General features: G+C 47.6%; 1 protein-coding gene across 1 annotated transcript in view; it reads left to right on the forward strand.

Moving 5' to 3' along the window:
- The first annotated feature begins 6,759 nt into the window (after nucleotides 1–6,759).
- Nucleotides 6,760–15,073, forward strand: part of LOC116968172 (sorbitol dehydrogenase-like) — a 28,827-nt gene continuing 20,513 nt past the window's right edge. Inside the window, exons 1-3 of the mRNA XM_033014814.1 lie at nucleotides 6,760–6,796; nucleotides 12,194–12,358; nucleotides 13,447–13,606. Of these exons, the coding sequence (XP_032870705.1) occupies nucleotides 6,760–6,796; nucleotides 12,194–12,358; nucleotides 13,447–13,606 (362 nt within the window). The remainder of the gene's footprint in view (nucleotides 6,797–12,193; nucleotides 12,359–13,446; nucleotides 13,607–15,073) is intronic.

Raw genomic sequence — 15,073 nt, forward strand, 5'->3', positions numbered from 1 at the left:
ACTGAGTTGGATGATCAGCCATGGTCATATCGAATGGCGGTGCAGGCTCGAAGGACCGAATGGACTACTCCTGCACCTATTTTCAATGTTTCTATGTTTCTAACTCATGGGTGGGTGTGATATTCAATTATTCATTCCAAGTTATATTTAATAGGAACCTGTGCAGATCGAGTCTAATTTTAGCCACCACCTTGTGTGCTGTGACAATGTATTAAGAAGAATTCCAGCCCTTTAACACACTTGTCAATGACTACCTAAGAAATGCAGAACCAATTCTGGAGCAAACTCACTCTGAGAAATTTACTGCAGAGAAAAAATGCTGAAGAAACTCAGCTGGTGAGGCAGCATCTTTGGAGATAAGGAGTAGGCAACGTCTCGAGTCGAGACTACTAGTTTTAGTAATCGTTTTGTGGTTTCAAAATCCACATTGTTTTCTATTGAAGAAAATCCTACCCAGGTTTCGGAACTTCCATGTTTTTCCCAGTTATTGATCTTGCGACATACTCTAGAATGTATCGAATTATGGGTCTTTGTCTTTGTCTCATCGCCAAACAGCATTGATGAGTCACAAAATTGCTGGAGAAACTCAGCGGGTGCAGCCGCACCCGCTGAGTTTCTCCAGCAATTTTATGTACCTTCGATCTTCCAGCATCTGCAGTTCCTTCTTGAACAGCATTGATGAGTCTGTTTTTTTTAATCGTGGTGTTCTAATGTTCTGATGGCTAGGAATTAGGTTGGTTTCGTCTGACAATTTTCCAACGGCTCTTCACCTGGTTGTTTTACCAAACGAATCACAGGGCTCAGGCACCAACACAAGGAGTGTTACAAAGAAAGATAACAGAAATGAGTGCTTGGAAGGAAGAAAGAAGAGAATATATTGTTTAAGAAAGAACTGCAGATGCTGGTAATATCGAAGTTAGACACAAAATGCTGGAGAAACTCAGCGGGACAAGGCAGCACCTATGGAGAGAAGGAATTTCTGATCGAGATCCTTCTTCGGATTGATGTCAGGGAAGGAGTGGGTAGGACAAAGTAAGAATGTAAGCGGAGACAGTGGGACTGGTGGGACTGTGAGGGGTTGGGGGGAGGGGATGAACAGAGAGAGAGAGAGAACTACCTGAAATTGGAGAAGTCAGTGTTCATAAACTACCCAAGCCAAATATGAGGTGCTGTTCCTCCAATTTGCGCTGGGCCTCACTCTGACACTGGAGGAGGCCCAGGACGGGAATGTGAGAGAGAGTTGAAGTGTTGAGCCACCGGGAGATCCGTTTGGTTAAGGCGGGTGTGTTCAGCGAAACGATCGCCGCGCCTGCGCTTGGTCTCGCCGATGTAGAGAAGTTGACACCAGGAGCAGCGGATGCAGTAGATGAGGTTGGAGGAGGAGGAGGAGGAGGTGCAAGTGAACCTCTGCCTCGCCTGGAAAGACTGTTTGGGTCCTTGGATGGAGTCGAGGGGGGAGGTAAAGGGACAGGTGTTGCATCTCCTGCGGTTGCAGGGGAAAGTACCTGGGGAGAGGGGGTGGTTTGGGTGGGAAGGGACGAGTTGACCAGGGAGTTACGGAGGGGAACGGTCTCTGCAGAAAGCAGAAAGGGGTGGAGATGGGAAGATATGGGCAGTAGTGGGATCCCTTTGGAGGTGGCGAAAATGTTGGAGGATTATATGCTGTATACAACGGCTGATGGGGTGGAAGGTGAGGACAATGGGGACTCTGTCCTTGTTACCAGAGGGGGGAGGGGGGAGTACGAGCGGAGCTGCGGGATATTGAGGAGACCCTAGTGAGAGCCTCGTCTATAATGGAAGAGGGGAACCCCCGTTCCCTAAAGAATGAGGACATCTCCAATGCCCTGGTATGAAAAACCTTGTCCTGGGCGCAGATACGGCATAGACGGAGGAATTGGGAGTAGGGGAGATAGTCTTTACAAGAAGAAGGGTGGGAAGAAGTGTAGTCTAGACAGCTATGGGAGTCAGTAGGTTTGTAGATGTTGGTGAATAGTCTGTTTCCTGTGATGGAGCCGGTGAGATCTAGAAACGGAAGGGGGATGTCGGAGATGGTCCAAGTGAATTTGAATGCAGGATGGAAATTAGTGGTGAAGGTGATGAAGTCAGTGAGTTCTGCATGGGTGCAGGAGGTAGCACCAATGTAGTTGTCAATGTAGGTGAGGTAGAGTTCCGGGGATAGGGCCGGTGTACGCCTGGAACAGGGATTGTTCGACGTACCCTGCAAAGAGGCAGGCATAGCTAGGGCCCATGCGAGTGCCCATAGCTACGCCTTGGATCTGGAGGAAGTGGGAGGAGTCGAAGGAGAAGTTGTTGAGGGTAAGGACCAGCTCCGCTAGGCGGAGGAGAGTATTGGCTGGTTCTGCGGTCGACGAAGAAACGGAGGGCTTTGAGACCTTCCTGGTGGGGGATGGAGGTGTAGAGTGACTGGACATCCATGGTGAAGATGAGGGAGTGGGGGGGGCCTGGAAAACGGAAGCCATTGTGAAGGGACGAAGAGTGTGTGAGGTGTCTTGGACGTAGGTGGGGAGGGATTGGACCAGGAGGGGGTTGGGTTGAATCGAGGTATGTGGAAATTAATTTGGTAAGGCATGCGCAAGCAGAAACAATGGGTCTGGTCTGCCAGGACAGTTGTGTTTGTGTATTTTGGTGGAGAAGATAAAATCGGGCCTTGCAGGGCTGGGGAACGATACGTTTGGAGGCTTTAGTGAGCAGAGAGCCGGAAGTGATGAAGTCAGTAATGGTGTGTGATATTAAGGCCTGGTGCTCGTCTGTGGGGTCATGCTCCAAGGATAAGTAGGAGGAGGGAGGTGTCTGAGAGTTGTCGGCTGGCCTCAGTCCAGCAGAGGTCAGCGCGCCAGACTACCACGGCACCTCCCCTGTCGGCAGGTTTGATCACCAAGTCGGGGTTTCTGCAGAGTGAGTGGAGGGCTGTACATTCGGGGGGGGGGGAGAGGTTAGAGTAGGTAAGGGGCGTGGAAGATTTGAGGTGATCGATATCCCACTAGCAGATTGGAAAGTATTACCTGGACCGATCGATACATTCTAGAGTAATGTCGCAAAGGATGCTGTGCTCGAGATGTTAACTTGATCGAATAAAAGACCACCTTAATGAAGACCATGTCCGCATAAGAAGCCATGATGTATTTTAGATTCCTTTGCCAATTCGAGAAGAAAATGAAAAGCTGTGAGATTTGTCTTTGTTTTTAAGGGTCTCCTGCCTTTATGGTTGAGGGAGAGACACAAGATTTGCTCATCTTTGTGTGTGCTTATGCCCCTGTCCCACTTAGGAAACCTGAACGGAAAGCTCTGGAGACTTTGCGCCCCACCCAAGGTTTCCATGCGATTCCCCAGAGGTTTTTGTCAGTCTCCCTACCTGCTTCCACTACCTGCAACCTCCGGCAACCACCTGCAACCTCCGGGAACCGCACGGAAACCTTGGGTGGGGCGCAAAGTCTCCAGAGGTTTCCGTTCAGGTTTCCTAAGTGGGACAGGGGCATTAGGCTAATGGACTGTTGAAGGAGACTTCTTGACTCCCAAGTGAGACAAAGAATTCACGGGCTTGAGAGAGGAGGAGAGTTCACGTGTAATTAACAGCTGGAATCTTTTCTCAAATAAGTTATTCCAGGAAAAACCTTATCTCCGACTCGGCTTGTACTCACTAGAATTCAGAAGATTGAGGGGGGGATCTCATAGAAACGTACAAAATTCTTAAGGGGTTGGACAGGCTAGATGCAGGAAGATTATTCCCGATGTTGGGGAAGTCCAGAACTAGGGGTCACAGTTTAAGGATAAGAGGGGAAGTCTTTTAGGACCGAGATGAGAAAATCATTTTTCACACAGAGAGTGGTGAATCTGTGGAATTCTCTGCCACAGAAGGTAGTTCATTGGCTATATTTAAGAGGTAGTTAGATGTGGCCCTTGTGGCTAAAGGGATCAAGGGGGTATGGAGAGAAGGCAGGGATGGGATACTGAGTTGGATGATCAGCCATGATCATATCGAATGGCGGTGCAGGCTCGAAGGGCCGAATGGCCTACTCCTGCACCTATTTTCTATGTTTCTATGTTTCTAAAGAACTTTTCCTCTCTTCATAGGAAAAGCGTCCAGTTCCAGAGTTATGCCCTGGTGGTGAGTTTCTTTCCTATTTAAACAGCACATTGTTCTATCTAATCCTTGTATTATGTTTAAGTGTTGAATCTTAGCGAGAAAATGTTATGAATGTAAATTAACCTGTCCTGAAGGAATTATCTCAAAGTCCTTATTCAAAATGTTTTAATAATATATTTATACATATTTAAAATTGCTGTTTTTTTCCCCCTTTTTCCTTCCGCCCACAATATTTAATATGTAAAGGAATATGTGATTCTGTTCCATCCTGTTTGTGGTGTGTTTGTTTGTCTTTTTGCGCAAAGTCCGCGAGCATTGCCACTTTTCATTTCACTATGTGTATGTGACAAATGGACTTGACTTGACTTGACCTGACCTTTCAGACCGCTGCTCTAGATGTCAGCTGATTTACATCGGTGAGACCAAGCGTAGGTTGGGCGATCGTTTCGCCGAACACCTCCGCTCAGTCCGCAATAACCTACCTGACCTCCCGGTGGCTCAGCACTTCAACTCCCCCTCCCATTCCCAATCCGACCTCTCTGTCCTGGGTCTCCTCCATTGCCAGAGTGAGCAACAGCGGAAATTGGAGGAACAGCACCTCATATTCCGTCTGGGGTCCTTGCGTCCTTATGGCATTAACATTGAATTCTCCCAATTTGGCTAGCCCGTGCTGTCTCCTCCCCTTCCTTAACCCTCGAGCTGTCTCCTCCCACCCTCCCATCCGCCCGCCCTCAGGCTCCTCCTCCTCCTCCCCTTTTCCTTCTTTCTTTCCCCACCCCCCATCAGTCTGAAGAAGGGTTTCGGCCCGAAACGTCGCCTATTTCCTTCGCTCCATAGATGCTGCTGCACCCGCTGAGTTTCCCCAGCAATTACTTTCAGACTGCACACTTAGTTTCTTAGAATCAAAGCAGAGCAGTAATGAATAACTATTACGCCATTAAGTTTCAATTCATTGTGTGGCGTGCAAGACTTTTGGAGTTACAACCCCCCCCCCCCCCCCCCCAATATTGTTCATTGATTACATTATAGATAGCGTTGTCTATCACTGTCTGGCAACTGTCTCCCGGACATTCAGGACATTTTCCACAGGCGGTGCCCGCAGAAGGCACACAGCATCATCTAGGACCGCAGCCGCCCAGCACCAAGACTGTTCTCCTTGTTACCGTCAGGCAGGCGATATAGGAGGTACACAAAAATGCTGGAGAAACTCAGCGGGTGCAGCAGCATCTATGGAGCGAAGGAATGGGTGACGTTTCGGGGTCGAAACCCTGAAGGAAATAGGCAACGTTTCGGGTCGAAACCCGGAAGGGTTTCGGCCCGAAACGTTACCTATTTCCTTCGCTCCAGAGATGCTGCTGCACCCGCTGAGTTTCTCCAGCATTTTTGTGTACCTTCGATTTTCCAGCACCTGCACAGTTCCTTCTTGAACACAGGCGATATAGGAGCATGGCTGCACGTACCACCAGACTTATGGCCCTGTCCCACGGTACGAGTTCATTCCAAGAGCTCTCCCGAGTTTAAAAAAAAATCAAACTCGTGGTAAGACTCTTATAGAAACTTACAAAATTCTTAAGGGGGGTTGGACAGGCTAGATGCAGGAAGATTGTTCTCGATGTCGGGGAAGTCCAGAACAAGGGGTCACAGTTTAAGGATAAGGGGGAAATCATTTAGGACCGAGATGAGGAAAACATTTTTCACACAGAGAGTGGTGAATCTCTGGAACTCTCTGCCACAGAAGGTAGTTGAGGCCACAGTTCATTGGCTATATTTAAGAGGGAGTTAGATGTGGCCCTTGTGGCTAAAGGGATCAGGGGGTATGGAGAGAAGGCAGGTACAGGATACTGAGTTGGATGATCAGCCATGATCATATTGAATGGCGGTGCAGGCTCGAAGGGCCGAATGGCCTACTCCTGCACCTATTTTCTATGTTTCTATGTAAGCACAGAGAATGAACGTAGTGGGCACGTTCAGAACAGATCAGTGTGTCCATATACCATTGTATAAATATATACACACATGAATAAATAAACTGATAAACAGATAAAACTGATAAATAAACAGATTATGGGCTATTAATGTTCAAGGTTTTGTCCGAGCCGAGTTTAATAGCCTGATGGCTGTGGGGAAGTAGCTATTCCTGAACCTGGTCGTTGCAGTCTTGTTTTGCCATTTATAGCTGGCGTTAGGCATCGGCTTTAGCAAGACCCCAACTTTAAGAGACCAAACTTGGAAATAAAGTGTGTAGGAAGGAACAGTCAGAGAGTAGTGGGCAAGTAAATGTTTTTTTATTAGATTTTTAAACAAATGTACAATTTACAAGGGATGGTAGAAAGCTCAAACAATTTAGAAAACACTTAAACAAAATTATCAAATTAAAATATTAATACTTTTATCTATAATATATTCAACCTCCTGTGGTGACCAGCGTTCACAGAAGGCTCCCACAGTCCCCGTGGACACCGACTCAATCACTGTGTTAATTCAAACAAGGTTCTGCGCAATAAGAGAAATAAAGGATTAAAGGGGATAATGTTGGAGAAGCACCATTGATGTGGAAGATGTGGCTCGAAGATCTTCCTACTCCCATTTCTAGCTTTTTTTTAAATCAGAATTGAAAAATTTGGGCCATTGATTGACCAAAATAACTATGAGCCATGAATATGAGGTTGGATTGGTGGCTCCCTCTGAGAGGTAATATTAGCAGGGAGATCAGGCCAGGTAAAATGATCAACATGACCTTCGGTACATTGTTTGAAATGTGTGTTTCAATGTTTCCAGGTTAGTTTATGTGGGGGGGGGGAATAGAGGGGAACTTTTTTTCAGTCACTTAGCTCGATGGAGAGGCGACTTTCTCAGAGTCTCATCTCCCCCACCCGAGGCCTAACAACTGGATTGGTGCAGCCTTTCCCGGGGACCACCTTGCCTTGGAGAGCTTCAAGCCGCAGGCGCGGCGCGGACTTTAACATCGACGGCGCTGCGATCCGTTGCCGAGGATCGCCAGAAGAAGTGCTCTGACCGCTGGGCCTGTGGACTTTAAACGCCGTGAAGCCGCGCGGTCTCCGATAAGAAGCGGCCGACTCGGGAACATCCGTGTTCCGATCCGTCCCGACGCCGGAGTTTCGATCATCCCCGAAGCACTGCCCTCACCCCAGCCACAGACCGTTTACCCTCCTCCCATCCGGGAGGCGCTACAGGTCTCTCCGTTGCCGGACCAGCAGGTCCAGGAACAGCTTCTTCCCTACGACTGTTACACTACTTAACTCTGCACCTTGGTGATTGCAAGTCCCCCCTCCCCCCCCCCCGGACACTCCTTCCCCCAGAAAAATTGCACTACGACTACTGTTTGTACATATATATATATTACTGCTCATTATTCTATGTTCGCTCTTCTGGGGGAGATGCTAACTGCATTTTGTTGTCTCTGTACTGTACACTGCACAATAACAATAAAGATTGAATCTGAATCTGAATCGGAACATCGGACCCTCTGTAGCGGCGAACTGCGGAGGGTTCAGCAGCCACGACCACGGGTGAACAAAGGAGGAAGATGGCTGCACTTTATTGTCTTCCATCACAGTGAGGAATGTGGATGTTGATGTTACATTTTATTTTATGTGTGTGTAGTGTGTTCTTTTCACTAAGTATGGCTCTATGGGAACTCAAATATCACTGTACCTTGATTGGTTAAGTGACAAGGAATGCAAGCTTGACCTTGAACTTGAATCGGGTTCAAGATTTCAGATTCCACGTCACACTTGCAAAACTCCATTCCAGGAAGTAGTTCCCTCATGCAATGGAATGATGCCATCAGGAAAACTGTAAGGATGTGTACCTCTTGCCAGTATTTTCTGCCCAACTAGTTCCCCATTCCTGTCCAATTTTTCAAATGGAAAATTGTGGGTGTGTGTTTAGTTTACAAATCTATTACGCACGCTGTGCTTGGCAAATATCCCAAGGCATTTCGTTTCCCAATGTCCCACTGACATTAAATTTTAGTTGTGCCAACCAGTTGGCATTTCTTGATGGAGTGCCCGCAATCTTCGTCTGAAACTATGTTAGTTAGACCGAGGCACCTCCTATACACGTTCAACTGATACTCTCTAGATCAGCGTTTCTTAACCTTTTTAGCCTTGCGGAACCCTTGAAATAATTTTCATGTCTCAGGGAACCCCCTGAGATGGGCGTTGCCGGTCCCTTGCCGCCATTTTGAGTTTGTCAGCCGCGCCAGCGCAATTGGCCCGCTGCTATTTTGATCGCCATTTAGACACTCGCAACAACAGCGATCTCTGGCGTCTTGGGCCGGGATCGCCATTTTAACATCCAGCACCACTTGGTCTAGTTTATCACTATTTCTCTTGGAACCCCTAGCGACATCTCGCGGAACCCTAGCGTTCCGGGGAACCCCGGTTGGGAAACGCTGCTCTAGATAACCAGAGACAGGGGTCCACTATGGACTGCAGATGCTGAAAACTGGTGTAAAACACACAAAGTGCTTGAATAACTTGGCGTGTGCCAGGCAGTAGTATCTTCCTCAATTTTACTTCCACACAGCAGATGCCGCCTGACCCGCTGAGTTAAGGGCCCGTCCCACGAGCATGCGACTGCTTGCGGCGAGCGCGACCAAACCGGAAGCGGGGGGCCGCGCGGAGGTCGAGTGATCCCGTACGAGTTGACGTGAAGTTCGAGCGAAGTCCGCGGGAAGTTCGCGCTAGGCGTACGCCGTCAAGAAGCTGCGCACGCCCGTCGAGGCGGTGCGCACGGCCACAAAGCGGCTGCGGGCAGGCCGTTGCCGCGCTGAATTTTTGAACAGTGCCATTTTTTCGGAGCCCCGCGCGATGTCGGGACCAGCTCCGCACAACTCCGATCGAAGTGGGACCGGCCCCGCGAGGCCTTACAACTCAAGCGACCACGTTAGGTCGCGCTTGCCACATGCAGTCGCACGCTCGTGGGACAGGCCCTACTCCAGCACTTGGCATTTCCATTGTGACTTTTGCAACTTCGGAATGCAAAATAATTGGCCAGGCAAATACGTATTGTGAAAGGTATAAGTGCAGTAATGTACGAGCAGTCAATCCTCACGCAGCCAACTCCCTTAAAAAGCAGGTTAGGTCATGAGTAGATAGTCGTAAAATGACAATAACTGAGAGCTACGTGTTGGTCAATGCATTGGGAAGGTCACCCTGTTCTTTCTTCGAAATTGTACAATGAAATCTTTTATAACCACTAGAGAAGGCAGACACGAATACAGTTTATCATCCCATCTGCATCTGGCTCCTGTATCTCTATGTCGGGCTCCATCTCAGTAGCGCACTGGGTTAGTTTAGTTTAGTTATAAATCAAGTATACCGAGATGCAGTGAAAAGCTTTTAAGAAGGAACTGCAGATGCTGGAAAATCGAAGGTAGACAAAAGTGCTGGAGAAACTCAGCGGGTGCAGCAGCATCTATGGAGCGAAGGAAATGGGCAACGTTTCGGGACGAACCCCAAAGGAAATAGGCAACGTTTCGGGTCGAAACCCGAAGGGTTTCGGGACGAAACGTTGCCTATTTCCTTCGCTCCATAGATGCTGCTGCACCCGCTGAGTTTCTACCTGCAGTGAAAAGCTTTTTTGGTTGTTGTGTGCTATGCAGTCAGGGTACAGACTATACATGATTACAATCAAGCCATCCAGGGTACACAGATACAGGAATAAATGGAATAATGTTTAGTGCAGGAGAAAGGCCAGTGAATATAATCTTGAGGGTCTCCAATGAGGTAGATCAAAGATAGACACAAAAAGCTGGAGTAACTCAGCGGGTCAGACAGCATCTCTGGAGAAAAGGGGGATAGGGTGACGTTTCAGGTCGAAACCTTTCCCCGAGACACAAGATTTGCTCATCTTTGAGCGTGCTTACACCCCTGTCCCACTTAGGAAACCTGAACGGAAACCTCTGGAGACTTTGCGCCCCACCCAAGGTTTCCGTGCGGTTCCCGGAGGTTTCTGTCAGTCTGCCTACCTGCTTCCACTACCTGCAACCTCCGGCAACCACCTGCAACCTCCGGGAACCGCACGGAAACCTTGGGTGGGGCGCAAAGTCTCCAGAGGTTTCCGTTCAGGTTTCCTAAGTGGGACAGGGGCATAACTCCGGTTTAAACCAGCGTTTGCAGTTCCTCCCTACACATAGATCGGGGGTTCCCTACCTTTTTCGTCCCGTTTACCCCCGGCAACTTTAATAACACAGAACAAATGTTATTTTCACTTATTTATGAACAACTAATGATGAACAGAGTTGTTCCAGGTATTCCAGAACCAAACACAGTAAGTCAATGAGAAAAAACATGTACAAATCCAGAATCAACAAATCTACCCCCTTGGGTTGGCAGAATTTACCCCCTGAGGATACATTTACCCCAGGTTGGGAACCCTTGACATAGGTGGTAAGTCGGGACCGCTCTCTAGTTGGTGATGGGATGGCTCAGTTGCCTGATAAATAATTGTGAAGAAACCGTCCCTGAACATGGAATTATTAAACCCCTGTCCCACGGTACGAGTTCATTCCAAGAGCTCTCCCGAGTTTGCCCTGATTCGAACTCGGAGATTTACGGTAATGGCCACTCGTCGGTACTCGGGGCTCTCGTGGACATTTTTCAACATGTTGAAAAATCTTCACGAGTCTTCCCGAGCTTACCTGCCGTTAGCGAGTCTTCCCGAGTACCTGCCGTTAGCGTTACGAGCCGCTAAGAGACGTCCCCGAGCTCCGACATACCCGCTACGTTCATTCTTCGTGCTTACCACGAGTTTGATTTTTTTTTAAACTCGGGAGAGATCTTGAATGAAACTTGTACAGTTGGGACAGGGCCATTGGTCTAGATACTCGTGTCCAGGCTCTGGAGTGGAGATTGAACATGTGGCTGCTAAACTCAGTGCTTTAAAGACTGACTTGAAAGGAAAAACTTGTGTTAACTCCAGCATTCTGCCTGTTGACCCATCAAATAGTCCCCAGTAGTGTTGGCTACTAATTGGAAAACACGTTGAGCTTCCCCATTCAATGCTCGAGCCTGCTTGCATCTGTTGAACAAAGGCAGCTGCTGTGGTTCGTGGAGGTGACTCAGGGAGCACAGGTTCTGCATAATACAAGGGGAAATCAAAATAGTGAGGGGAAACATACAGAATAGTGAAAGGCTTGGATAGAGTGGACGTGGAGAGGATGTTTCCACTAGTGGGGGAGAGAGTCTAGGACTAGAGGTCATAGCCTCAGAATTAAAGGACGTTCTTTTAGGAAGGAGATGAGGAGGAATTTCTTTAGTCAGAGGGTGGTGAATCTGTGGAATTCTTGGCCACAGAAGGCTGTGGAGGCCAAGTCAGTGGATATTTTTAAGGCGGAGATAGATAGATTCTTTATTAGTACGGGTGTCAGGGGTTATGGGGAGAAGACGGGAGAATGGGGTTAAGAGGGAAAGATAGGTTGAATGGCGGAGTAGACTTGATGGGCTGAATGGCCTAATTCTACTACTATTCCTTATGACCTTATAATAGTCATGCCAGCTCATGTTCTGCTGTGGACAAGTGCAAAGAAAAGTCTGGCATTGAAGGAAGTTCCTTGAATCTATCATTGATTTGTCCGTATTCTGGCATTCCTTGCATAGATAGGAACTTACGATAACTTTGGTCGGATCTGCTGGGTCCCACGACAGAATGCAAAGGACAAATGCCACTTAGCTGAGTCAGACACCTTGTCACGTTTGTTCCAGAAACTCCTTTTACCTACATTCTCACCGATCATAACCCGTGTGTGCGTAAAGGCCATTTAGCGCTTCTGACCTTAGAGTTGTTATCAAGCTCTTTGTGACTGGACCTTCTCGTGAGGCTGCTGGCGGGAGTCGCCAGAGGTGACAAGCAATATGCAAACTTGGGCGTGAAGGCACCCCACTTTGATTAGCATTATAGATAACAGCTCCAAAATGAGTTCCATCAAATATGCAGCAGAGCAAGGTTTTAAAAAGGCTGCTTCATGAAATATGTCACATTTCACAATTAAAAACGTTTTGGAAAAACCTGTCTCTCTGCTCCACATTGCCCAGTTTTCAAGGTTTTGTGCTTTTTCTTTAGATGTGCTGCTGAAGATTAATTCTGTCGGCATCTGTGGTACCGACATCCACTTCTGGCTGGAAGGGAAAGTTGGAGATTTTGTTGTCAAGAAGCCCATTGTACTTGGGCATGAGGCCTCAGGGACAGTGATGAAAGTGTCCTGTGGTGTGAGCCATCTGAAAGCAGGTGAGTTGGCATGGAGGTTCACATTGCACAAGACACTGGGAGAACCTTGTAATTCATTGGAAGAGTTAGCAGTGGAGGAATAAGCCGACTGATCCTTGCTGGAGATAGCAACTCAGACACAGAGCTGGAGTAACCTAGCAGGACAGGCAGCATCTCTGGAGAGATGGAACGGTGACAATAGACAATAGACAATAGGTGCAGGAGTAGGCCATTTGGCCCTTCGAGCCAGCACCGCCATTCAATGTGATCATGGCTGATCATCCCCAATCAGTACCCCGTTCCTGCCTTCTCCCCATATCCCTTGACTCCGCTATTTTAAGAGCCCTATCTAGCTCTCTCTTGAAAGCATCCAGAGAACCAGAGAATTCCACAGACTCACCACTCTCTGTGAGATGAAATGTTTCCTCGTCTCCGTTCTAAGTGGCTGCTTACTCCTTATTCTTAAACTGTGTGTGGCCCCTGGTTCTGGACTCCCCCAACATCGGGAACATGTTTCCTGCCACTAGCGTGTCCAAGCCCTTAACAATCTGATGTTTCAGGTTGAGACCCATCTTCAGACCAGAGATACACACAAAAAGCTGGAGTAACTCAGTGGAGACAGGCAGCATCTCTGGAGAGAAGGAACGGGTGACGTTTCAGGTCGAGACCCTTCTCCAGACTGATGTCAGGGGGGGAGAGGGAGATACATTGATAAGGAAGTGTGAGGTGTGAAAATAGGACAAAGGAAATGGAGATCAAGGAAAATGTAGAATAGATCATTGTTAGCTGGGAGAAGGTTACAACAAAGCAAACAGAGATAAAATGTAGACGGAGATAGTAAGACAATTCCTTGCTGGGACTTTACAGGTGCCTTCCAATTCAGCACACGTGACATTGCAGTTGTTATCCTCTCGCCTTGCTCATCTTTATTTAACTTATGACATTCATTTCACCTTCTGCTTATGATAATGGAGACACAAGGAACTACAAATTGGACTCCCTAATTATGCATTAGTCATTCACACCAGGGAAAGTACGTGTGCATACAGGCCGTGTTCTCGTCTGCGGTGTTTTGTGCCTTAAGTGTCTTGTTTTTCCCTCTGCCACAGGCGACAAGGTTTCCATTGAGCCTGGGGTTCCCAGAGAGAATGACGATTTTGTTAGAATCGGACGTTACAACCTGTCCCCGACCAGCTTCACAAGCGGTTTTCCTCCCGATGATGGTGCAATGTGTCGATTCTATGTCCACAAAGCCAACTACTGCTACAAGTTAGTATTCTGCCACATCCTGTTAACATGCTGTTGGGTTTGAGGCGAGATGGGGAAAGGTTGAATAGGAATCCAGGAAAAACGAGTAGGTTAACATATGATGAGTGTTTGGCTGTACTCGCTGGAGTTTAGAAGAATGAGGGGGGGGGGGCCTCATTGAAACGTACAGAATAGTGAAAGGCTTGGATAGATGTGGAGAGGATGTTTCCACTAGTGGGAGAGTGGGACTAGACTCAGAATTAAAGGACACTCTTTTAGGAAAGAGTTTTCGATGCAAAACATACTTGGCTAATAAAGTATAATTGTGATTGTGAGATTCACCACCCTCTGGTTAAAGAAATTCCTCCTCATCTCCTTTCTAAAGGGTGCATCCCTTTTTTTCCAAGGCTGTGCCCTTTAGTCCTAGACCCTCCCACTTAGTGGAAACATCCTCTCTGTAAGGTATTCTCGTCTGTTGTAAGGCTTGGTTGTGACTTGCACAAAGGGCAGGTCCACACCGGGTTTGTGTTCCAGAGCAAGAGCCCGTTTATTCTGCAGTCATTGCCGTTTATCTTGAAGGTCACTTGACCTCAGTCACGAGGCTCATGCACGCGTTTCTGTTACATTGATTGCAAAGACATCACATCTCCCTCTTTACTTTTAAGATGTTACAGGCACTTGTATTTACATTATATATTTATTACATAACGTAGCAAGAAATCACATCTCTTTGTTTATCATCATTCTTCAGATCATACATCTCCCCCTTTTCACTTTGTTTATTAATTCCCCTGATGCCCACTTAATTTTACACTCTAGCAGAGGGCCTCTCTCAACTGCCTTCAGCTGCGACGGAGACTGGCTCCCACCTCTCGTCTAGCTAGGCTTCTGGGGACTTCTGGCATCTAGGAGACGGGCTCCTCTGGCCATTTCTCACCCCTGGGAGACTGGCTCCTCCGACTAAGTTTCTCCTTCATTGCTACCTTCCAATGAATGGACGACAGATGGCACAATGGGCTAAGTGTTCGGCTGGCAACCGGAAGGTAGCCGGTTCGAATCCCGCTTGGAGTGCATACTGTCGTTGTGTCCTTGGGCAAGACACTTCACCCACCTTTGCCTGTGTGTGTCCTTGGGCAAGACACTTCACCCACCTTTGCCTGTGTGTGTGAATGTAATTATGTGAAGCACTTTGGGGTCAATGCAAGTTGACTAAAAATGTGCTATATAAAATAAAGAAATTTTAAATTTAATTTACTTAAAGACCCTTCTGGGAGACTATTGCTGGATTCTGGAAGACGGGCTCCTCTCTCCAGGTTTCTGGGCGTCTGACTTCTGATGCTCCATCCACGGCTATCCAGGGTTTTTTTTACACATTGCTACACAGGGCTACAAGAGAAGAGATAATGAACTGCGGTAATCACCTGCAGCTGTTGAAAACACAATTAACAGACACAAACTTAGTTTGGCCTCGATGAGCGAGAAGAGAAA

The sequence above is a fragment of the Amblyraja radiata genome, chromosome X, assembly GCF_010909765.2.
Source record: "Amblyraja radiata isolate CabotCenter1 chromosome X, sAmbRad1.1.pri, whole genome shotgun sequence".
Taxonomy (NCBI): Eukaryota; Metazoa; Chordata; class Chondrichthyes; order Rajiformes; family Rajidae; genus Amblyraja; species Amblyraja radiata.